This window comes from Carcharhinus amblyrhynchos, chromosome 5 (genome assembly GCF_965287045.1).
Source record: "Carcharhinus amblyrhynchos chromosome 5, sCarAmb.v2.hapA, whole genome shotgun sequence".
Taxonomy (NCBI): Eukaryota; Metazoa; Chordata; class Chondrichthyes; order Carcharhiniformes; family Carcharhinidae; genus Carcharhinus; species Carcharhinus amblyrhynchos.
The window spans coordinates 74,407,278-74,432,987 of NC_137328.1; the positions used below are offsets into that span (position 1 = coordinate 74,407,278).

At 40.9% G+C, this 25,710-nt stretch overlaps 1 protein-coding gene across 6 annotated transcripts in view; it reads right to left on the bottom strand.

Annotated features, from left to right (window-relative positions):
* apc (APC regulator of WNT signaling pathway) overlaps positions 1-25,710 on the bottom strand; it is a 215,649-nt gene that overhangs the window by 45,427 nt on the left and 144,512 nt on the right. For 5 of the 6 annotated variants that reach the window (XM_080189009.1, XM_080189006.1, XM_080189008.1 and 2 more), the window contains 4 exons: positions 18,503-18,611; positions 15,199-15,312; positions 13,972-14,055; positions 11,105-11,212 (listed from right to left, as the gene is read on the bottom strand). In XM_080189009.1, coding sequence (XP_080045135.1) covers positions 11,105-11,212; positions 13,972-14,055; positions 15,199-15,312; positions 18,503-18,611 — 415 coding nt within the window. Of the gene's footprint in view, positions 1-11,104; positions 11,213-13,971; positions 14,056-15,198; positions 15,313-18,502; positions 18,612-25,710 lie in introns of those variants that run through there. The other variant, XM_080189012.1, reaches the window with a different exon arrangement.

The following is a 25,710-nucleotide window of genomic DNA, read 5'->3' on the forward strand; positions in this document are numbered from 1 at the left end:
AATACCGTGAAGGCGTGAGCGTCCCTTGTGGAGTCTCACTTAGATTAGGAGCCGTACTCAGGACAAATAGGAATGACTGACTCAATACCATGTATGAAAACAATGATCTTTGATAGACAACTATGAAACATTTTTAAAAAAGGCAACTTTACATCCACATTATATTACAATTACCTCAAAGTACATACTATATTAATGGTCAGGTGAAAAAATGTGGCAAATGGGCTTCAATTCAGAGAAGTATGGGGTGATGCACTTGCGGAGATCAAACTAGGCAAAGGATTATGCAATAAATCAGAACCCAGTTTGGGAATCCCTGCCTTATACATAACCTTCTTCCTAATTTCCATCAATGATGCTTCGTAATTGGCTAACATGAGGTCTATAAGATGCCTGTCTATTACTATTGTAAAATACGCTACTACGCCAGTGCTGACAAGAGCAATTCGTACTCAATATTCGTACTTTAATATTGTCATGAATTTTAATATACTTGTCTACAATTGGCAGGCTCTCCTGCATGTATAATTAATGAACATTTTAAAACATATAGGCCAAATAAGCAAAGATTTATTAAACAAAAGTAATTTTTGCTATTTCTTTCTGAAGCAAACAAATGGGTAAAGGTAGCAGAAGATAAAGCCTGAACATGAAGTCACTCAATTTGGGGGGGAAAATAAAACATGCTAAACACTGAATGGAAAGAAACTGAAGGGTCTGGATGAACAGAGACAACTTTTAGATTTAATATGTAATACTCTGAAAATTGAAATACAATTAGTTAAATTCTTGAAAGGGTCAAAAGAGACTGTAATTTCTAAATTGAGCAATGAGGTGAGACACAGAAATAGGAGGAGGCCATTGAGCCTCTTGCAGCCAATCCGATTCAAATGAGATTGTGACAAACCTGTGACAAAACTCCACGTAACTGGAGCTCTGACAAAGGGATCATTGAGACTCGAAAAGTTGGCTCCATTCTTTCTTCACAAATGCTTTCAGGCCTGCTGAGATTTTCCAGCATTTTTCCATTTTGTTCCACATAGCAGCCTTTGCCCTATATCTCTTATGATGTTTGGTTACCAAAATTCTATCAACTTTAAATTTAATATTAATAATTAGTTTAGAACCAACTGCCATTTACAGAAGAGAGTTCCCAACTTCTACCCCTCTTTGTTTGGGAAAGTAATAGGGTAATAACATCCGGTTCTGAGTTTTAAACTAGATTGCCTCACCTTAGATTTCCTAACCAGTCAAAATAGTTTCTATCTACCTGTGTTATCAGTCCCCGAGTACCTTAAAACTCTGGTCAGATCTTCCCTTAACATATTAAATTCAAATGAACACAACCTTAGATTGTGTACAAAAGCAGAAAGCAACAGGTGTTGTGAATCTGAAATTTTAGAAAATGCTGGAAATAAGCAACAGATCAGAAGTATTGTTGCACTCTTTCCTTTTGCTATAGATGCTGCTAGGCCTGCTGTGAATTTCCAATATTTAATGTTTTTATTTCTAGTTCATTCCTCAAGATATTTTTTGGTAAACTATACTGAACAGTGTCCAAGACAATGCTTCTTATGGTTTAATGTCTGGCACAGAACATTGTATTCCTGAGATATGGTAAAACCAGCAATTTGAGCAGCTGAAGAATGAGATCCACCACTTCATTCCAAACTGTCGTGAAAAATCTCATGTCCTTTAGTAATCTTGAGGCCTGGACTAATACTCCAGTAAAGCAAATTCAAATCCCATCATGGCAGCTATTGGAATTTAAATTCAATTGGTTAATAAAATCTAGAATAAAAAGCAAGTCTCAGTCATGGCGATCACGAAACTACTGAATTGTCATTAAAAAAAAACTAATGTCCTTTAGTGAAGGAAATTTGCTGTCATACCCTGATCCAGCATTTTTGGCCCACAATGATGTGGTTGACTGTTTTTTCAGTTGGCCTAAAAACCCTCTCAAGCTGTATCAGAACAGCTACAGAGAAGTCAAAGAATAATAAAATTGGAGGGACCTGTCGACATTGACCTAGTGCCCAAAACAACAAAGGTACATCCCCTTTCCCACCTGTTGACCCTGTAAAGTTCTCCTCACAAATGTTTGGGGACTTGTGCCAAAATTGGGACAGCAGTTCTACAGATGATAATGAGGAGGATTTGCAATAACAAGAGCTGCAATATAGTTTATCAACTACAAAATCACAGCAGCAACTTGCCTAGGCTCTTTCAATAGCACCAGTCAAAACCGCTAACTGTATCACCCAGAAAAATAAGGGCAGCAGACCATAAAAATACTTATAAGTGCATAACATCCTGTCTTGGAAATATATCACCAATCCTACGATGTCACTGGATAAAAATCCTGGAACTCCCTCCCTAACAACAATTTGGGTACACTTGCAACACATGGACCACAGCTCAAGTGCAATTAGGGACCAGTAATAAACACTGGCCTTGTAAATGACAATTAAACCCCACAAATGAATTTTAAAATTTTACTTTAAAGGCTCAATTTATAGATTTAAATTTGTAATATAACTTCTGCTGAATTCCCCCATTCCCACTCTAAGATCTTGTGTTGGCTCTTGTAACGTGCAAACTAATGAGTATAGGTTATGAGTTTGAGGTGTCGGTAAACATGATATGCCTATTTCCATTGGAGTGCAGCAGCTCACACATTTACAAAATGTGGTTAGAATGCAGGGATATGAGTAAGCCAATCAGTTTCTCAAACCTATTTCAGCGCTAACTTAGATGATAGCTGATTGGTACCTTCGCTCCATCAACCTGCTATTGCACCACGTGCTTATGTTATGCTGCAAAATCTATTGATTGCAGTCTTAAAACTTCAAATATTTTAATTCCACAGTAGGGTTGCACAGTGGATAGCACTGCTGCCTCACAGCACTAGGGGCCTGGTTTGAGTCAGTCTGTGTGGAGTTTGCATTTTCTCCCCACGTCTGCATGAGTTTCCTCAGGGTGTTTTGGTTTCCCCCCTCAGTCTGAAAAATGTGCTGGTTTGGTGCATTGGCCATGCTAAATTCTCCCTCAGTGCATCTGAACAGCCGCCGGAGTATGGAGACTAGGGGATTTTCACAGTAACTTCATTGCAGTGTTAATGTAAACCTACTTGTGACACCAAAAAATAAACTTAAATTGTGATCCTGAATGGCCTAGCTCTAATTTTATGTTTCCCCATTCTTGACTGCCCCACTAGAGGAAATAGTTTTTCTGCATCTAATCTGTCAAACACTTGTAACATTTTTAAAACCTCAATCGTACAATCACTCAATCTTCTGCACGCTAGGAATACAAACCAAGTTTATTCAACCAATCCTCATAATTCAAAATTCTTAAGACCTGGCCTCTGGTGGATTTGCGTTAGGCCCACTACAAGGCCAATATATTTTTTCGAAGGTGCAATGCCCAGAATCAAACACTTTGGGTGAGGTTGATTAAGACCCTATACAGATGAAGCATAACCACATGCCCTTTGTATGCCAAGCTTCTTGAGATGCTCTACTAGCCCTCCATTACATTTTCTATCTCTCTTCTGGCTTTCAATTATTTGTGTACTTGAACTCCCCTTTTTGTTCCTATATAGTTCATGGTTTTTTAAAAATTTCAGTAATGGGACATCGGTATCACTGGCTAGCCAGCATTTATTGCCCATCCCTAGTTGTCCTTGGAGGGCAGTTGAGAGTCAACCACATTCTGTGGCTCTGGCATCATATGTAGGCCAGACCAGGTAAGGACGGCAGATTTCCTTTCCCAAAGGACATTAGTGAACCAGATGGGTTTTTCCAACAATCGACAATGGTTTCATGGTATCAATGGATTCTTAATTCCAGAGTTTTTTAAATGGTTTTTTTATACATTGTTTTCATCATGTAAAAATATTCCAATCTATCTTTCTTGGGTTCAAAGTGGATAACATTACGTATGTCCATGATGAACTCCATCTGCCATATTTTTCCACTTGATTAGGATTTTCATAAAGGATATTGGTTTGTACTATGATGACTTAAATTATAAGACCGTAAGACATAGAAGCAGAATTAGGCCATGCATCCCATTGAGTCTGCTCAGCCATTCAATCATGGCCAATATTTTTCTCATCCCCATTCTCCTGCCTTTTCCCCATAACCCCCGACTTATTAATCAAGAGCCTATTTATCTTAAAGACACTCAATGACCTGGTCTCCACAGCCTTCTGTGACAAAGCATTCTACAGATTCACCACTCTGTAGCTGAAGAAATTCCTCATCTATGTCTTAAAAAAATTATCCCTTTAGGCTGAGATTGTGCCCTCTGGTTTGAGTTTTTCCTACTAGGGGAAACATCCTTTCCACACCCACTCTATCCAGGCCTCACAGTATCCTGTAAGTTTCAATAAGATCCCCCCTCATTCTTCTAATGAGTACAGACCCAGAGTCCTCAACCCTTCCTCATACGATAAGCTTTTCATTCTAGAGATTATTCTTGTGAACCTCCTCTGGACACTTTTCACGGCCTGCACATCCTTCCTTAGATAAGGGGCTCAAAATTGCTCACAATACTCCAAATGGAGTCTGATCAGAGCCTGATACAGCCTCAGAAGTACATTCCTGCTCTTGTGGGATAGTTTCTTGGAACAGTGTGTGTAGGAGCCGACGAGGGAGCGAGCTATCTTGGATCTGGTGTTATGTAATGCGGCGGGTAGAATTAGGGACCTTGCGGTGAAGGATCCTCTTGGGGAGAGTGATCATTGTATGGTGGAGTTTCTGGTGCAGATGGAGGAGGAGAAAGTGGGTTCCCGGACACGCGTCCTTTGTTTGAACAGAGGGGAGTACCGTAGGATGAGAGAAGAATTGGCAAATGTGGACTGGGGGAGCGCGTTGGAAGGTAGGTCTGCTGAGGAGCAGTGGAGGATCTTTAAGGAGATCTTTCTTGGTGCTCAGCGGAAATTTATTCCGATGGTCAATAAGGACAGTAGGAGGAGAGGTAATAAGCTGTGGATAATGAAGGAGGTGAAGGAAAGTGTTAAATTAAAAGCGGAGGCGTTTAGAATAGCTAAGAGTAGTGGGCGAGAAGAGGATTGGGAGAGGTTTAAATGTCAACAAAGATTGACAAAGAAGTTGATGAAGAAGGGTAGGAGAAACTATGAAGCTGGGCTAGCACTTAATATAAAAAAGGATAGCAAGAGTTTTTATAAATATATAAAAAGGAAGAGGCTGGCTAGGTGAATGTTGGTCCCTTAGAGGATGAGAAGGGGGACTTAGTGGTAGGGGATGGGGATATGGCTGAGGTCCTGAATAACTTTTTTGCTTCTGTCTTCACGGAGGAGGACGTGAATAATTTGCCGGGTGTTAGAGATGGAAAGGTGGTAGGACTGGAGGGTCTTAATGACATTACTGTTACTAGAGAGGAGGTGCTCGACAGACTGGAGGGGCTGATTGTGGACAAGTCGCCAGGACCGGATGGAATGCATCCAAGGGTTCTGAAAGAAATGGCGGAGGTGATAGTGGATGCCTTGGTGGTTATTTTCCAGACGTCGCTGGATTCCGGAGAGGTGCCGGAAGATTGGAAAGCGGCTAATGTTACGCCGTTGTTTAAGAAGGGTGGCAGGCAAAAGGCAGGGAATTATAGGCCGGTTAGTTTAACGTCTGTTGTAGGTAAAATGTTAGAATCCGTCATCAAGGAGGAAATAGCGAGGCATCTTGAGAGGAATTGCTTAATAGAGGAGACGCAGCACGGTTTCGTTAAAGGGAAGTCGTGTCTGACAAATTTACTGGAGTTCTATGAGGTTGTGTCTAGGGCGGTGGATAGAGGAGAGCCGGTGGATGTGGTCTTTCTTGATTTTCAGAAGGCATTTGACAAGGTACCTCACAAGAGGTTATTGCAGAAGGTCAGGGGACATGGAGTTGGGGGTAGGGTGTTAGCGTGGATAGAGGATTGGTTGTCAAATAGGAGGCAGAGAGTAGGGGTCAATGGGTGCTATTCGGATTGGCCGATGGTGACTAGTGGAGTGCCCCAGGGGTCGGTGCTGGGGCCTCAGCTATTTACCACTTATATAGATGATCTGGAGGAGGGAACCGAGTGTATGGTGTCGAAATTTGCTGATGACACCAAGATTGGTGGAACGGCAAATTGTGCGGAGGGTGTGGAGAGTCTACAGAAGGATCTAGATAGGCTGGGCGAATGGGCCAGGAAATGGCAAATGGAATTTAATGTCGGCAAGTGCGAGGTGGTCCACTTTGGTAGGAATAATGGTAGGAAGGTTTATTACTTATGTGGCGAAAAACTGCAGCAGGCGACGGTGCAGAGGGACCTTGGGGTCCTTGTGCATGAGTCACAAAAACCCAGCTTGCAGGTGCAGCAGGTGGTCAGGAAGGCTAATGGGATGCTGGCCTTCATAGCGAGGGGGATTGAATATAAAAGTAGGGAGGTCTTGCTGCGGCTGTATAGGGCATTGGTGAGGCCGCAACTTGAGTACTGTGTGCAGTTTTGGGCGCCGTACTTACGCAAGGATATTTTGGCCTTGGAGGGAGTACAGAGGAGGTTTACTAGGCTGATGCCGGAGTTGAGGGGGTTGAGCTATGAGGAGAGGCTGAATAAACTAGGCTTGTACTCATTAGAGTTTAGAAGAATGAGGGGAGATCTCATTGAGACGTATAAGATGATGAATGGGATGGATAGGATAGAGGTGGAGAGACTCTTCCCGCTCAGAAAGGATAGTAGGACTAGGGGGCACAGCCTCAAGATAAAGGGGGGAGCGGTTTAGAACGGAGTTGAGGAGGAACTTCTTCACTCAAAGGGTGGTGAATCTCTGGAATTCTCTGCCCGTTGAAATGGTGGAGGCTACCTCGCTAAATATTTTTAAGACGCGGGTTGATGGGTTTTTGATAAGAGAGGGGATTAAGGGTTATGGGGAGAGGGCGGGAATGTGGAACTGAGCCACGACAGATCAGCCATGATCTTATTGAATGGCGGGGCAGGCTCAAAAGGCTAGATGGTCTACTCCTGCTCCTATTTATGTTCTTATTACTCTAGCCCTCTCGTCATGAATGCTAACATTGCATTTGCCTTCCTAACTGCTGACTGAACCTACACGTTAACCTTAAGAGTATCTTGAACAACGACTCCCATGTCCCTTTGTGCTTCTGATTTCCTAAGCATTTTCCCATTTAGAAAATAGTCTGTGTCTCCACTCCTCCTTTAAACGCATAATCTCACACTTTTCCACATTGTATTCCATCTGTCACTTCTTTGCCCAGTCTCCTAACCTGTCCAAGTCCTTCTGTAGCTCCCCAGGCTTCCTGAATTCTATCTGTCCCTCGATATATCTTTGTATTATCTGCAAACTTAGCAAAGTGCCTTCAATTCTTTCCTCCAAATTGTTAATGTATATTGTGAAAAGTTATGGTCCCAGCATCGACCCCTGAGGCACACCACTGGTCACCAGCTGCCATCCTGAAGAAGACCCTTTTATCCCTACTCTCTGGCTTCTGCCAGTCAGCCAATCCTCTATCCATGCCAGGATCTTACCCATAACACCATGGGCACTTGACTTATTTAAGTCTCCTATGTGGCAGCTTGTCAAAGGCTTCTGGAAATCTAAATAAGTCACGTCCACTGGTTCTCCTTTACCTAACTTTCTTGTTATTGACCAACATAAAATATTAATTTTGTATGAACGAAACCATGTTCCATGCTGGATAAAATTATTGAAGTAACAGAAATATAGCTCTGGGACCTTAAGCAGATTGACATTCCTAAATCAGATCTTTGTTCTAAGATCATTTTTGCTAGTATGAACACGTAGGAAAAAAAAGTTACTTTCAATGATGTGCTTCCTGCACTATTGTATCACAGAATATTTTGTAATGGGATGATGTTTAACTTTGTCAGAAGTGATGTAGAATCTTACAAGACAGGTGGAAACCAATGTGGCCTATTGTCGTGATTCACTGAAAGAATTGTGCCATTTCCGCAGAACACTGCCTTTTATTTTCAAGTACATATCCAATGCCCTATGAAAGTTATTACTGAGTCAGCTTCTACTGACCTTACAGACAGTGCATTTCAGATTCTAATAATATGCTGCACAAATAGATTCTCCCTACTGGTTATTTGCCAATTATTTCAAATGTATTATCTGGTTATCAACTGACCCATTAATGGAAACCGTTTGTCCTGGCTTACATGATTGAAACTCCACATAATTTTGAACACTTTTAATACACACCCACCTAACTTCCCTTACTGCATGGGGGACCATGTCTCCTGAAACTTCTTCAACGCTTATGGGTGATAGTTACAACTGGACACAATTAATATTCATGTCTAAAGGTTTAGTATAACATCCCTGTTTATATTCTATTTATAAAGGCATGAATCCCAAATGCTTTCACAGCAACTTGTACTACCAAAGATTTGCAGATGTAAAGCACTCTCTCAATGTCACTCTGCTCTTGAACTCCCTTTTAAAATTGTACCATGAATTTGCATTGGGTGTAACATTACCACTTCGCTGCGCCCAGCAATCAGCTGGGAAGGTAGAATGAGTCAAAATATCTAATTCGCATCCAGCACCGAACGTTTGCTATCTTCCCAGCCCCGAACGAACGGTGCAAACTGCATCGCATCCAGAAAGGGCGCGAAACATTATTACGAGTAAAACTTAGTATGAATTTGGCAGGATTTCAATATCATTGGCGAGTCTGGCATGCATGCTTCTCATCTCTCTGATGTGACATCATACTGGCACAAATTACTACTGCTCCTTAAAAACATGGCTCAGATGCAGCAGTAGCAGAGAGATGAGCAAAATGAGCATTAACCCCCGGGCTGCAGGGCAGCGGTCTCAGTTGCTGCCATGGTACAGAATGGGCTGAGGGACTTTGATGGGTGGGTGGGTGGTGGTGGTAGTAGGGGAGGCGGTGATATTGCGCCAGTGTGGAGTTGCCAATGGCTTGGGACCTGTGTTGTGTGCATCTCCACTACCTGCTGGGGTTCCGTATTAGGTCAAGTACCAACCCATTAACATCACCCTGCCATCTGTCTGCTGGTTTATTGCTGACATTCCATCCCAGGCCCCCTTAACAGTAACAAGAACCAGGCTTGGCAGCTGCCACCCCAATTAAGGGAGTTCGTCAAATGTTTCTCCACCATCTGTCTGAACTGCAAGCCACTCCTGGAAGTCATTGCACCAGTTGTCCGGGTGCACTCATGTCTGTGCTTCAAGGGTTCTGAAAGGGGGACCCCCTCGCACCACACTTATGCTCTCTGTGCCCACCGTGGCAAGGGTATCGCAATGGTCGAGAGCCCATTGAGATGGTGTGCGGGATCAGGAATGATGTCAGGTTGCCTGTGTCCAGACTCATGGGGACACTGGTTGCTGGGAGAGTGTAGGGGCCCAGGATGGATAACCTTGTGGACTGTTTCACTCATCTCTCTTCATACATCACTTAAAGGTCTTTTCCTGTCCAGCCTCAATTTTTAGGCTGGCAGGAGTGGGTAGTGTAGGAAATAAGGAAAAAAACTTTCTTCCAGATTGGGCAGGAAGGGAAGGGTGGCAGGGGTTCAATTTGAAGGCCCCTTCAGAGTTGGAACATTCTCCCCTCTGTGACCTTGGAGCTCCTAGCCTTCCCCCAGTGGGCAATCCCCAGAAACCATAATCGCCCCCTTCCTGACATCCCAGAGCATCCTCTATGCTTCTGCCACCAGAATTTACTTTTCCAATGGTTTCAGGACTTAGTTCCAGGCAGGGTGCTGCAGTACAGCTTCTGGTTACTGCAGTGTTGTGCCTGGCCTGGTTGTATAACTGTTGGTCAATTTGATTAGTCAGCAGCTCTTATGGGTGGGATATCCTCCTAAGGGCAGATGGAAGTCCTGCCCACTGCCAATCAATGCTCAAGTGAGTGTTAAAAGGCAATGGGCTTTTGAGAGTCGGCAGTTGTGCATTTTGTGCTGATTCTCGTGATGGCAAGCACCAATTGGTTATCAGTTATTAGATTTTAGAAACTACTTATTTGCCTTAGGGAGTTTTTTTAAAATTGAATTTTATTCTTAGTAGTAGGAGGACTTTAAGTACATATATAATGTTTGATGGATTTTGGTAACACTGCATTTAAACAGACATGTTCTATGCGCTGCACACCGATTCATAGTGGCTCTGGCTGGAGTACAGTAAAAAACCTACTTATCAAACCAAAATGGAAATTTCCTTTAATTTTGCTTGGTTGCTACCAATATAACATTCTCTGCTCCAATTCTGAAACTATAAATGACCACATCAATTTGAGAGAAACACTTCAGGGTGAATTATCTATACTATTCCTCAGGATAACATGCAGAATGTCATCATTTTGGTTTGATTGTTCACTTTAGATATCAAAACAAATCATCTTGAGATCTGGATACATGAATAACAATATTTGGCTAGGTAATATCAGATCCAGTTAACAAAGCATCAGTTATCTTCTCCATTTATATTACTTCTCAATTGGAGTATATAAAGCTGAATTATTAAGGTATAATTGCTCTTATTTCACATTCTTTCAGGGTTTAATTTCATTTTGTAATACAAGTGGATTTTCCTTCTGCATTTTCTCTTTCCTTTTACAAAGTTACAGGGTTCTTATGTAATTTATGAATGAGAAGAAAATGGCTTTACAACATTCCTTATAGAGTGCTTAAGATAAAACAGTGGTTAAAGAAAGTTAATCTAAACATTGGATGTAATTGTCAATACCCAAATGTGCATCAAACTATTGCCTTTAATCCTTAGCAGTATTTCTGCATAATATCTAATCAAATTGAATTAGAACATTGCTGTTATCAGTATTTCCATTATGGAATATTCCAAAATAATTAACAAAACAAATATTTTTTCCCTGAAATTTTATTTAACAAAATTATGGAAAATATATTTACTTAAATGAAAAACCACTTTAATGTGCAGAGGACTAAGCCAAATTATCAAGGCTGTTTTGATAGAGATAAAACAGAAAGACAGCATACATGTACACATGCTGCAACAAAAAATCCACCAAACTACATGTGTTGCTGCAATGCATTCTCATGATTCTCTTAATTGGTATGAAATTAAAAATCTCCTTACCTGCCCACTCCCTGCAGTACCCATACTAGCTTCTGTTGTTTCCTGACAATCACTCGGTCGTTCAGCATCATGTGACACCGTTTGTTCATGTTTAGTTTGCGATGGCTTCTGTTTAAAGAATAATCTTGGCATTAAATTTAAAACACAGAAGTCGTCTGAGGAATTGTTAAACCTCCCTTGCTTCCACGCTGCATCTCTGCAGTGGAACCGTGCTTGCTGCTTTACTCCTGAACCTCTGGCCTAAGAGATCAGCAGCAAACCCCACCCACTTCAGTGACATGATTTGATGAAACTACTGCACGTCCACTGAGATCTAGCCGTGTGTCACAATACCCAGAGACAAAGAAGGTGCTCAGAAAGCTACAGTCTCTTTCTGACTGTGCTGTTAAAATGACAGGATGTAAGAAGTCCTCTGGGGGATGAGAATGCACAAGCAGATCTGAGAGCATTTGGTCACATGACAAACATCCTGAAAATGTATGGCCAAAAATATCCTATTCACTGAATAGCTCACTTAATAGAATAAAAATACTAAATAGCCTCAGGACAGACAGAGGCATTCTTCCTATTCAGTGCAACCATTTTAGACAGCTTACCATTAAAAATAAATGTTCTTAAAATCTTCTTTGGCAGCAGCTGTCTATTAGGAGCACTATTTATGCCTGAAGTATCAAAAGTGCTTTAAATTAAAATGAAAACATATTCAATATCATAATGAAAATCATGCACTACTGATCGTACTGGTTATGGTTTAGTGGCAACATTCTCACCAGGTTCATACGCTCCACTTCAGAGACTCGAGTACGCAGCCTTAAGTTTACGCTCCAAGAGATTATTACAGTTTCTAGGGTGCTGTTTATCAAATGTCACATTAAACTGAGGCCCAGACACCCTCTAAGGTGGACGTCAAAGATGACAACAGCGCCTACAACTCAAAATGTACTTCACCAATTGCAAAAGATTTTATATAATGCAACTCTTTTTTGGGTCTGAAACAAATTTAAACGTTTAATAGATGAATTACGAAGCCCATAAATGTATTCAGCATCTGATGCTAACACATTATGAAACTCCTGTGGGGTTTCTTCTTGTTTTACATCTGCACAATGCATGATAGAAATAAGATCTTTTGAATACATCGGACATGCTATATGTTCTATAAACAGAAAATATTTATGATATATAGCAAAACTGGAAAACAACCCATTATAGTTAGTAGAAAAAAAACTGCCCTGTCTAATCACATTAAAAGTGTGCTATTCCAAGAGGAGATTGCATTTTTTAAAATTCTTTCAGTGCAGTGTTTAATTGTCTGAATGCTGTTGGGCTTCAGTGCTCCCTGAAAAATGTAGTCACAAAGTACAATATTTCTCTTAGTTAACATGCTTTTAAACATCACACAGGTTCATTTGATTATATTTGTGGCACGTCCACCATATCAATCAAAAACATAATTAGAAAAAATACTTTTGTTACCTGCTGTGGCTAAACTATGTTATTAATTTTAGCCTTATTTTGAACCAGCTTCATTGCAAGAAATTTATCCGCAAGATTCTTTAGCCTGGGGGCGTTGCATTATAATGAGACAATGTGCATTTAGGTGCAGGGATTGATATATGGGCATATAGAAGCTGAGAAATTCTGACATTATGTAGTTAAGCATATAACACATCCACACTCAAATTTTCATGATCTTCTACACTGGCTGTTTCAGTTATGATCTGATTAAGAGTCTCTAAACATAAATACATAGGAAATTTTACCCCACACAGATTATTCCCCAAATTATTTCTGGCGTGCCTATTCTTTAAAGGAACAAAATAACGTATTAGCTTAAAAACTTAAGTACATAATTCATACGGATGACCAATGTATTTCTAAACATTCATCTTTAATAAAACACCATGGTTAGAGGAAGTCCCAGCCTACATTCCAAATTTATCTGCTCCTTTCCTCTCCTGAAGACTTCCTTTCCCACTGTGCTGCATTTCCCCAAGTGCCTGCAGCTTTCCAATAACTAGTTTAAAGGACTGTGATTCATGTATAATTGTGAATCTTTACAGACTATTTGATTGTGGGAACCTTAAAATTAATCTAATCCTACCCTTACCCAGGATATGTGAAAGCACACTCAGGTCTTTTGGGGGAGGCTCATCAGAAACTATATGGAAGCCTGATTATTTTCTGCTCTTTATGTATCACAATATTTTCAGCTTGTTCTCATTTTTAAAATTTTGAGATCTGAGAAACTAAAATGCATTAGACAAAATTCCATACAGAAGCTACAACTCAGACTCAAAATGGTACAGATGAAAGATAATTCCTGGGAGTGGTTAGGAAACTGTTTAAATTATGTAATTCAGCTGCCATCCAGTATTTGTACAGCACCTCCCAATGACAGAAATTAAATGTGCTTCTTCTGAAAGGCACAAAATACTCTGGCTGGAATTCTCTGACCTCACCTGCAGCAGGGATTTTTCAATCCCGCTGCAGTGAATGAAATGCCAAATTCTCTGCTCTTGCTGGCAGCAATAGTGGGATGTATGAGATTGGAGAATTCCAGCCTTTATTTCTCTCAAACGTATTAGTTTTAAAATATAAAATATACTTGCTGCATTAAATGGGCAGTTTGATGCAAAATACATGTTTCAAAAATGCAACGATCTTGAGGCCTTCTAGTTTATTGCTGATGATCCAGCTGACAGTGAGTAACTATACAAATTATGGTTCCAACATGGAACTTTTTCCGATTATTCACGGAAAAAAAGCTGCCTTGCTCCAAGTTCTAACTTTCAAAAGTGAGCAATGCAATCAGAGTATATTCATAATTTCAACACTAAATAATAAATTATAAACAACATACTGACCTCAGTTTCTGTTGCTTGGGACTGTAAGTGCTGTCGCAAACGAAGCATATCCTTCTCTATTTGCTGAATTCGTACTACTCTCATCTGCATTAGGATGAACTTAAGTTAGAAAAAGAAACTTTCTTTTAAGTGTAAAGTGGTTCATTTTGGCAGATCAAATAGGATGGCAGAATATAATATTCATGGTAGAACTCTTGGCAGTGTGGAAGATCAGAAGGATCTTGGGGTCTGAGTTCATAGGATGCTCAAAGCAGCTATGTAGGTTGAAGCTGTGGTTAAGGCGGCGTATGGTGTACTGGCATTCATCAATCGAGGAATTGAGTTTAGGAGTCGGGAGATAATGTTGCAGCTATATAGGATCCTGGTCAGACTCCATTTGGAGTACTGTGCTCAGTTCCGGTCGCCTCATTACAGGAAGAATGTGGAAACCATAGAAAGGATGCAAAGCAGATTTACAAGGATGTTGCCTGGACTGGGGGGCATGCCTTACAAGGATGGCCTTTTCTCCTTGGAGAGACGAAGGATAAGGGGTGACCTGATAGAGGTGTATAAGATACTGAGGGGGTATTGATCGAGTGGATAGTCAGAGGCTTTTTCCCAGGGCTGCCACAAGAGGACACAGATTGAAGGTGCTGGGGAGTAGGTACAGAAGAGAAGTTTTTCACTCAGAGTGGTGGGTGCGTGGAACAGACTGCCAGCAACGGTGATGGAGGTGGATTTAGATAAGTACATGAAACTTAGTAAGATAGAGGGTTACAGGTAAGCCTAGTAATCTCTAAGGTAGGGACATGTTCGGCACAATTTTGTGGGCTGAAGGGCCTGTATTGTGTAGTTTTTCTATGTTTCTCGCCTGTCCAGTTAAAGCTACACCAATACAATATTTATATTTTATGTTGTGTGCATATATCATTGTTCCTTTCCTTTTTACAAAAAAAATTGCAAAAGAATTTGAATCCATGGTTATTTTATCATAAAATATATTGTGAAACTTACGCAAACAATACCATCTCCCTTATTCTTTCAAAAACAATTTATCTTGAAACTTTAATTTAAAATAAAAGTCCAGTAGCCAAACGAAACAGGAATCAACAAACTACTCAATTCTTTAAAACATAGCATTCACAGGTCTGTTATTTTTAAGCAGTCATTTTCTCAAGTTATTTCATATTTAATTATTCTCGATGAAGACATCAAATATTCTTTAAAACTGCACAATATTGATACTACCTGAGCTCGTTTCTCCATATCCTGGCACGTTCCCAGTTGTTCTTCCATCGCGGATCGAATTTGCCGAGCTTCAAACTCTAACTGTCTTCTAGTCATGTCTGTCTGCAGAGAAAACTGTTCAAAATGCCCAAATCAATAGAATTATAGTTTCCACAATACAGGAGACAATGAACGTATCTTCACCCATTCCACCTTTGAATTTTACAGCTGGGTGTTGCACACATCCTTTTCTCTTCTGCCTCCATCCTGCTCGAACAATGTCTCATGTTCCGTGTCACCTTCAGAAAAAAGACTTCAATGATCGCAGACTCACATTCAGGAAGATCTAAAGCTTGCTTACATTTTCTATTCAACAGTCTCTTCAGAACATAAACATTACCTTTTCTCCCATCTGGTAATTTTCAGCTCTAGTTATTTCATTAAACTAAAAGTGCCAGAAATTAACATTTTGTGGCCACGTGAAGAACTTGGTCACAATGCTGGAAAAAAAGTTCAGGCAAATGACATATCAATCCTCTTAAGCAGAAGGATTCCTGTCTTCATACCGAGGACAATCTTCCACACTGTTCTGTGACACTACCATCACACTAATTGGGAATGATGCAGCACAGATCACTATGGGCCCTCAGCAACAGCAGAACTTATTCAACCACATTCTGTAACCTCATGGCTTGAGATATCTCTCACTCTACCTTTACCATCAAATTGGAGGATCAACCCTGATTCAATGAGAAGTGAACAGAATGTCAGGAGCAGCACCTGGCATACCGAACAATGTGATGCCAAATTGGTGAAGTTACTAATACAGAACTGCCTGCATGTCAAAAAGCAAATGTGGCATGCTACTGGCAGAGCTAAGCAATCTAACAACTAATCAAACAAAGTTTGGTACTCCTGTCAATTGTGAATCACGGTGGACAATTAAGTGAAAGGGAGGAGAAAGTTCCATGTATATCCAGATATTTGATTACCTATTGCATAATGCATTTCCCCCTCCTCCTGAGATCCCCATAATCACAGATGCCAGTTTTTAGCCAATGTGTTAACTCCAATGTGATATCAAGAAATTAGTGAGTGCACTGGATTCAGGAAAGCATATGGGCACCAACAACAATACTTCTGATCCAGAACTAGCTGAGTATCTGTTAGCCAAGCTGTTCTAGTAGAGCTGGAAAATAAATGGAAAATAGCACAGGTATATTGTCCTCAAAAAGTAGGACAATTTCAATCTGGCCACTTAGCAGACCGTCAGACTACTCATGATCATTGGCAAAGTGATGGAAAGTGTGACTTTAGTGTACCTTTAAGAAATTTTTTTTTAAAATCATGTTCTCTGTAGCTATAAGCAATTTTGGTTTCTTTGCTGCCAAGTTGTCTGTAGAAGTCCTTTCATTGCTACTGAAAAGGGGTTTGTTTATTTTTACTCTGGGATCTTTTATGACCCTATGTTGTTAGGAAGAAGATCATATGTTTTGGACAGTTTTTTTCCCTAATGAATTTAAGATTTCATTTTCTGTTTGGCTGGCAGTTGCGTTTGGTTAGAAGGGACATCAAGCTGAAAAGCAGTTTCTTTCTATCCCTGCTTTTGGAAATTCTGCTGGTTAGCTGAAAGCAAGGCTGCTTGCTTGCCTGGATGTAGAGAATCTGCTGGTGGCTAACCCCTTGTGTTCTGGGAAACTGTTCTGACTCCAAGCTTGTCAGTATATATCTCAAGAGAATTGCAGCATTCATCCAAAGGACTCAGTTCCAGTTTCACATGAGCATTAATCTTTGCTGTGTTAAATCTGTGGTAAGGGTTTTTTGTCTATGGGAAGTTTTGTTTGATTGGAACATTTTAGATATATTTGTTATACATTATCGTGGTTTTTGTTTGATTGTAATTGATAGAAGTTATTGCTAATTTTCTTTCCCTATATGTCAACTATATTCTGAATTAAACTTTGTTTGATGAAAGCTCCCTAGTGGGTCAGTTGAATCATATCCAAGGTGAACCATATCATGCTTATCCTAGCCTAACTCAAAATGCAAAACTTAGGATCTAGGCGGACTTTATAAAACACTTTGGAGTTTCTGACCTGAAAGTGTAAGCAACGAAGCAATCAAGAGGTACTGAGTCACGAACAGTTTGTTCACTGATAATCAGTTAACATTCTGTCGGGACCACCTGGCTCCTGATATCATTAAAGGCTTGATCCAGACATGTCCAAATGAGCTGAATTCTTGAGGTTATATGGATGGGGTTGTCCATGATATCAAGACAATGTTTGATTGAGTAGGAAAACTGATGTCAAAAAGACTAGGGGGAAACACTTCATTGGCTGGGGTCATACACAATACAGAGATTGGAGGCCAATTATCTCAAGCCGCAGGACATTTCCTCAGGAGTTCCATCTTAGATCCATCATCTTCAATTGCTTTATCAACAACCTTTACTCAATCATAAGGTCAGATGTGGAAATGTACATCAATGATTGCAATGTTCAGCTCCATTCACAATGTGGAGTGGAACATCCTTTGCTGCTGAGTGGCAGGTAACATTTGTATCATAGAAATGCCAGGCAATGACCAATTTCACTGAGAGTCTAACTAACTCAAGTGACATTTATAGCTATTACAAAAGTTAATTCCTCTCCTTCAACATTCTGGAGGTCAGCAATAGCCAGAAACTTACCTAGGCCATACAAGTGCTGCGGTTACAAGAGCAGATAAGAGATTGGGAATTCTGCAGCGAGTGACTCACTTTCTGACTTCCCAAAACCTGTCCACCATCGACAAGGCGCAAGTTAGGAGCGTGATGGAATATTCCCCACTGCCTGGATGGGTGCAGTTCCAACAGCATCGAGGAGCCCAACGCCAACGAAGACAAAGCAGCCTGCCTGATTTGCATGCCATCGAACATCTGAAAGACTCAGGCCAAGCACCTTCAGCACACCATGGTTCAGCACATCCCAAACACCAACTACAAGTCTCCCCCACAGTTCATACACCATTTTGATTTGAATTATGTTGCAGTTCATTCATTATTGCTCAGGCTAAATCTTGGCATTGTCACCCTAATTGGCGATGTATTTTCACTACATGGGCCGCAGAGATGAAAGAAGGCAGTTCATCACAACCTTTGCAAGGGTAATTAGGGTTGGGAAAAAAATGTTGGCCTTGCTAGTGACACCACAGTCCATGAAATAATAAAAAACACATGAAATGAACAATCAAGATTAGAGTTTATTCAGTTAATAATAGATGAAAGTAACAAAATTTCAAGTTTCTATCGAAAGAAAAAGTTATCAGCAGAAATTCAACTTACATTTTCTGTGAGGGGGAGATTATCAATTCTTTTGGTGAGATTTTGAAGCTGTGCATAGTACCAATCCTTTTCCTTCTCTTCCTTCTCAATCTCAGCAAGTAATAAAGACCTTGCAAACAAAGAGAAACTGCCCAATTAAAATCCACTTACTTACAGAACATGCAAACCTACTTACTAAACATGTAAACAGGTAAAGTAAAACATCACTAATTCTGTTGTTATTTTCTCTGGTGATTCTCTCATGGCATTTCTCAGGTTAATTTAAGTGTTAGGTTGTGTTGTAAAGACAGCTGCTTCGTGTTACATAACGAACGCTCCATAGATTATTATTCCTGTGCTGAAGGTGAAACTGCACCCGTCACAGCCACAGAGTCTAATTGTTGTTAAGTAAACTGAGTCTCAGGTTAATCATAGTACAATAATAACTGGGATCCACCATAGTACTAGACAACTCCTGGACCTCTTTCACTCTCTGCTGCCTACTCCTTTGCCCCATCAAATTTCTGACTGCTTTGTCAATTGTGTAGGGTCGTGGTGGTGGTGCAGGCTGTATCTGGCATTGAGCACTGCACACAGTCTGTGCCAGCAGGCTACCATTGTCCAATTTCTTCTACATTAGGTCTGATTCCATAAGTATAATGATGACAATTTGGCTCCATCAGTTGTCTCAGCCCTAAAACATCTCTGCTTCTCTATTGCTCTCCCATTTTTTAAAAGCACTCTTTAAAACCCATTTCTTTGACCAAGCTTTGCGTCATCTGCCTGAATATTTATTTATTTTTATTTGGTGTCACGCTTCGATAATAACCCCTTGAAAGTCCGGCATGTTTTAATACACAAAGCCTTCTATATAAATTCAAATTGTCTAGCATCCTGTTTTGGACAAGATGTAATTTATTTTCGTTAAATGCAGGGAAGATATTGGGCTTGTCCTTGGCCTCTGCCACAAGTTCTGCGCCACTCACCATTGATCACTCACTCACCACTCACTCCATTATCACAGCTTGCTGCTATTAATGATTTTGGCCTTTTATCCAATCCCACAATTAGTTTTCGTCTCCATATCTTCTTCATTTCAAAGTCTGCCAACTTTCATTTGAATAACATTACCTATCTCTGCATTGCTTCAGCCATCTGCTACCAAAATCCTCAGCCGTGGCTTTGTCTCTGGCAGACTTGCCTGCTCCAAAACTCACGGATAGTCAAATGCACAGCTGTGGCTCGTCTCCCATTTGCCATCCTCCAAAAATATCTGTGCATCAAAACCTGTGCTACACATATATTCCCACCACGTCTCAAAAACTAATCATTCCTATGCTCGTTGACATACACTAGCTCCAGTCGCTCAAACTTCCCGAATTAAAATTCTCATTCTTGTGTTCAAACCACTTCGTGACTTTTCCCTTCCTAACCCCTGGAACCTCTTGCATTCCAACAACCCTCCTAGAAGCCTCCATTCCTCCAACATTCCTTCTACGCGTATACCACTTTTTTGTCACCTTTGATGGTGGTATGATCAACTGTCTAAGGTTCAAGAGTCTTGGAGTTCTATACCTAAACCTCCCTCTCCGTTAATATCTTCAATAAAAGTTACTTCTTTGATCAAGCTTTTAGTCATCCCTTCTAATTTCTCATTGGCCCTTGGTCAATATTTGTCTTCTCTGCACAGTCTTGGGGATGTTTTTCTGCAGCATAGGTAAATATAAATATAGATTTTTAATGTTGAATGATATTAGTTTGATTCTGATAGGAGGCAGAGAGTGGGAGTCAACGGGTGCTATTCGGATTGGCGGATGGTGACTAGTGGAGTGCCCCAGGGGTCGGTGCTGGGGCCTCAGCTTTTTACCATTTATATAGATGATCTGGAGGAGGGAACCGAGTGTAGAGTGTCGAAATTTGCTGATGACACCAAGATTGGGGGAACGGCAAATTGTGCGGAGGGTGTGGAGAGTCTGCAGAAGGATCTAGATAGGCTGGGCGAATGGGCCAGGAAATGGCAAATGGAATTTAATGTTGGCAAGTGTGAGGTGGTCCACTTTGGTAGGAAAAATGGTAGGAAGGACTATTACTTACGAGGCGAAAAACTGCAGCAGGCGACGGTGCAGAGGGACCTCGGGGTCCTTGTGCATGAGTCGCAAAAACCCAGCTTGCAGGTGCAGCAGGTGGTCAGGAAGGCGAATGGGATGCTGGCCTTCATAGCGAAGGGGATTGAATATAAAAGTAGGGAGGTCTTGCTGCAGCTGTATAGGGCATTGGTGAGGCCGCAACTGGAGTACTGTGTGCATTTTTGGGCGCTGCACCTGCGCAAAGATATTTTGGCCTTGGAGGGAGTGCAGAGGAGGTTTACTAGGCTGATACCGGAGTTGAAAGGGTTGAGCTATGAGGAGAGGCTGAATAAACTGGGCTTGTACTCGTTAGAGTTTAGAAGAATGAGAGGAGATCTCATTGAAACGTATAAGATGATGAATGGGATGGATAGGATAGAGGTGGAAAGACTCTTCCCGCTCAAAAAAGACAATAGGACTAGGGGGCACAGCCTCAAGATAAAAGGGGGGCGGTTTAGAACGGAGTTGAGGAGGAACTTCTTCACTCAAAGGGTGGTGAATCTCTGGAATTCTCTGCCCATTAAAGTGGTGGAGGCTGCCTCGCTAAATATTTTTAAGACGCGGGTTGATGGGTTTTTGATAGGAGAGGGGATTAAGGGTTATGGGGAGAGGGCGGGAAAGTGGAACTGAGCAGCGACAGATCAGCCATGATCTTATTGAATGGCGGGGCAGGCTCGAAGGGCTGGATGGCCTACTCCTGCTCCTATTTCTTATGTTCTTATGTTCTTATGATGTCTCTTTCCTATTAATTCTCCTCAAACTTTGCAGTGCTCGATATGGTTCTTCTGTTGTCCAACAAAATAGCTCAATTTTGAAATTAACCCAAATGCAACAACAGCTTATTTTCCCTCTCTACAGAATCATCTGGACTGTCCCCAAAGATCTGTCTTCTACTCTTTTCACCTCTCTGCTGCCCCTCGGTGACAGCGATTGCAGCTATCAGGCCACCGTTCATACGTAGTTTCTCTCACCTCTGAACTGCCTCTCCTTCCCAAATGCCGCCCAAAATGGATGAGTTGCAACCTCCAGCAGTTCAATATTAGGAAAACTAAAGTAATCAACTTTTGTTTCTCTCACAAATGCCACTCCAAGGGGACTTTTTAATCTCTCTTGCTGCTGGGCAGATTATACAAAAATATGAATTAGGATCAGGTTTGGCCCCTCGAGCCATTCAATAAGATCATAGCTAATCTGTTTATGTTTCAAATTCCACATTCCCTTTTACCCCTAATAAGTTCTAATCACCTTGCCTTACAAGAATCTATCTACCTCTGCTTTAAAAAAACATTCAACTCTGTCTCCACTGCCTTCCGCTTCAGAGTGTTCCAAAATTGCACAACCTCTGGGAGAAAAAAATTCTCCTAAACTTGGCCTAAAAGGACAATCCCTAATTCTAGAGCCCCTAGCTCTGGAGTCACCCACAAGAGGAAACCGCCTTTTCCCATCCACCTTGTCAAGACTGTTCTTGACTTTGCACATTTCAATCAAGTCACCCCTCACTCTTCTAAACTCCAGTGGACTAAAGTCTAGCCCGTCCAAGCTTTCCTCATAATTTCACGTCAGTCAAGTAAACCTCCTCTGATCTGCCTTGGACACATTTACATCCTTTGTAGTATCACCAGTGCCCTGTAAAACTGAGGCATGACATCCTTACTTTTATGTTCAATTCCTCTCATAATAAAGGATGGTATTCCATTGGTTTTAATTAGTCTTTGTACCTGCATACTAACATCTTATGACTAGAAAACATAGGTCACTCTGCATCTCGGACATCTACAGTTGTGCTCTATTTAAATAATACTTTTTTTTATTCTTCCTGCCAAAGTGAACAACTTTATATTTTCCTACATTGTACTCCATCTGCCAGATTTTTGCACACTCACTCAACCCATCTATATCCATCTGCAGCTTGCTACGACCTCTTTACAACTTACTTTCCTACCTATCTCTGTGCCATCTGCAAATTTAGCCACCATGGCTTCGCTCCCTTCAAAGTCATTAATAGGAATTGTAAAAAGTCGAGGCCCCAGCACAGGCACCTGCAGGACTCCATTCGTCACATCCTGCCAATCAGAAAAAGACCCATTTTATGCATTATCTTTGTTTCATGCCAACTAATTTTCTATATCCATGCTAATATGTTACCCCTACATCATGAGTTACCTTCTGCAATATTCTTTGATGTGGAAATCAGAGTACAGTATATTTACAGGTGCCTCTTTATCCACAGTACATGCTGCACCTTCAAAGAACTCTAACAATTGCTTAAACATGATTTTCCATTCATAAAATCACACTGACTGTTCCTGCTTACGTTGAGTTTTTTTGTGTGCCCAGCTGTAACTTCCTTAATGATTGATACAAACACCTATACCACAACATATGTGTGAGCTTCGTCTTAATGGTTACCAGAATTGCCCATCTAACATGTTGAAAAAATCCTTATTTAAAAACAAGAGCCATGCACAGCCCTCAAAACATATCAATAGGTTTCTAGTCAAGACTGATGGATCACCAAAATATTAATGTAACATGGAATAGAAACTATAGATTACTATAATAGAAACTATAGAGAACATACTGCTGTTCCTCAGATTTTTATGATAAACTTATTGCTGACATTGTTTTACTTTTGCTCAGCAAGTTGCTTCTTTCTTTCATAGCTCAAAGTTTTCAAAATTCATGTTTAATGCTGTGCCATACCTTATCTTTCTGAAATTTGCCTATTGGCCCCTTGAGTGAGAAAAACAGAAATATGTCCCCCACACGAAAACATTGGATAAGCTTGATCTAAGCCATTCGATTCAACCCACTCTATAGTATGAAGAGGTCCTCATTCTAATCAATTTGAGGGTAGTTTCTTCCAACTTGCCTTTTAGATTTTTCATGACCACACTACACTCTTTTATTAAACTAATAATTTATAAATTAAACAAAAATGACAGGGTGATAGCTCCTGGTGGGCCACTGTAACAAAAATAAAACTAAAAAGGAAACTTAAATAATTAAATAAAATATCATCCCAGCTCCCATGGTGCCCACAGGTCGTGGAAGATCTGAAGGCGGCCTTTAGTTATGCCTTCCCTACAAGAGGAAAAATTCCCTCTGTATTCATTCTATCAAAACTTTCCATAATTTAAAAACCTTCATTAAGTCAGTGGGGCAGTGGGCTGACGAATGGCAGATGGAGTTTAATCCAGATAAATGTGAGGTGATCATTTTGGTAGATTGAACCAGGCAGGACTTACTCAGTTAATGGTAGGGCCACTGGGGAGAATTAAAGAACAAAGAGATCTAGGGGTACATGTTCATAGCTCCTCGAAAGTGGAGTCACAGGTGGACAGAGTGGTGAAGAAGGCATTCGGCATGCTTGGTTTCATCGGTCAGAACACTGAATACAGGAGTTGGGACATCCTGTTGAAGTTGTACAAGACATTGTTAAGGCCACACTTGGAATACTGTGTGCAGTTCATAGAAAGGCTATTATTAAACTAGAAAGAGTGCAGAAAAGATTTACTCGGATGCTACTGGGACTTGATGGATTGAGTTATAAGGAGAGGCTGAATAGACTGGGACTTTTCTCCTCTGGAGCACAGAAGGCTGAGGGATGACCTTATAGCGATCTATATAATAATAAGGGGCGTAGACAAGGTAGGTAGTCAATATCTTTTCCCAAAGGTAGAGGAGTCTAAAACTAGAGGGCATAGGTTTAAGGTGAGAGGGGAGAGATACAAAAGTCCAGAGGACAATTTTTTTCACACAGAAGGTGGTGGATGCCAGAGGTAGTCGTAGAGGCGGATACGATTTTGTCTTTTAAAAAGCATTTGGATAGTTACTTAGGTATGATGGGTATAGAGGGATATGGGCCAAAAGCGAAAAATTGGGATTATTTTAGGGATTTAAAAATCAAGGGTGGAATGGACAAGTTGGGCCAAAGGGCCTGTTTCCATGCTGTAAACCTCTAAGTCACCCCTCAGCCTTTTTTTTTCCAAGAGAAAAGAGATGCAAAGCCATCAATCCATTGCTGATAAGTATATGCATGCATTTCTGGCATAGTTCTTGTAAATCTTCTCTGCACTTTCTCAAATGTCTCTATACTATTTTTATGCTACAGGAAAAAGCTGAAGCAAGATGTCATACAGATTTCACATAAATTTTCCTATTTCTTAATTCTATCCTTCTAGAAATAAAATCTAGTGCTTGGTTTGCTTTTTACAGCCTAGCTAGACTGTGGTGCAACTTCTTGCAATAGGTGCATTTGTTATCAGGGATCCCATTGTTCGTTTACCCCATTTAGACTCATACTTTCCTAGCAATAAGTTACCTCCTATTCTTCCACCAAAATGTAGTACCTCGTCTTTATTGGTATTGCATTTGCCAATTATTTGGGTATTCTTTTGGTGGCAGGATTGAGAAAAGGGCACAAATTTAAGGTAATTGGGAGAGGCAGTGGTGTAGGGCTAAGTCACTGAACTAGTTATCCAGAAGCCCAGGCAAATGTTCTGGGGACATGTTTGAAACCTTGGCAGATTAAATTCAGTTAATAAATCTCGAATTAAAAAGTTGTTCTTGGATAACAGTAACCATGAAATCATTGTTGATTGTCATAAAAAAAATCTGGTTCACTAATGTTCTTTAGGGAAGGAAATCTGTTGCCTGTACCTGGTCTGGTCTACGTGTGATTTCAGACCTACAGCAATGTGGTTGACTCTTAAATGCCCTCTGAAACAACCCAGCAAGCCACTACAAGTCCAGAAGGAATGAGACCAGACAGACCACCCAGTATCACTGTAGGCACCAGAAATGACAGTAGCCTTGCAACATCCTCCATATGAACAACTGGGAGCTTGAGCAAAAATCGGGAGAGCGGTTGCACAGGCTTGTACTCTTACAATCATGCCTAGCAAAGCCCCAGATACCACAATCACCATCTCTGGATATGTGCCATCCCATTGACAGGGCAGACCAGGCCCACCAGAGGTGGTGAGCGTACAGTGGTAGACAATCCACAGGGAATTGCCCTGAGATGTGCTTGGTAAGTTTTTCCACGTAGAGTGATGGGTGCCTGGAACGTGATGCCACAGGAGCTGGCGGAAGCAGGCA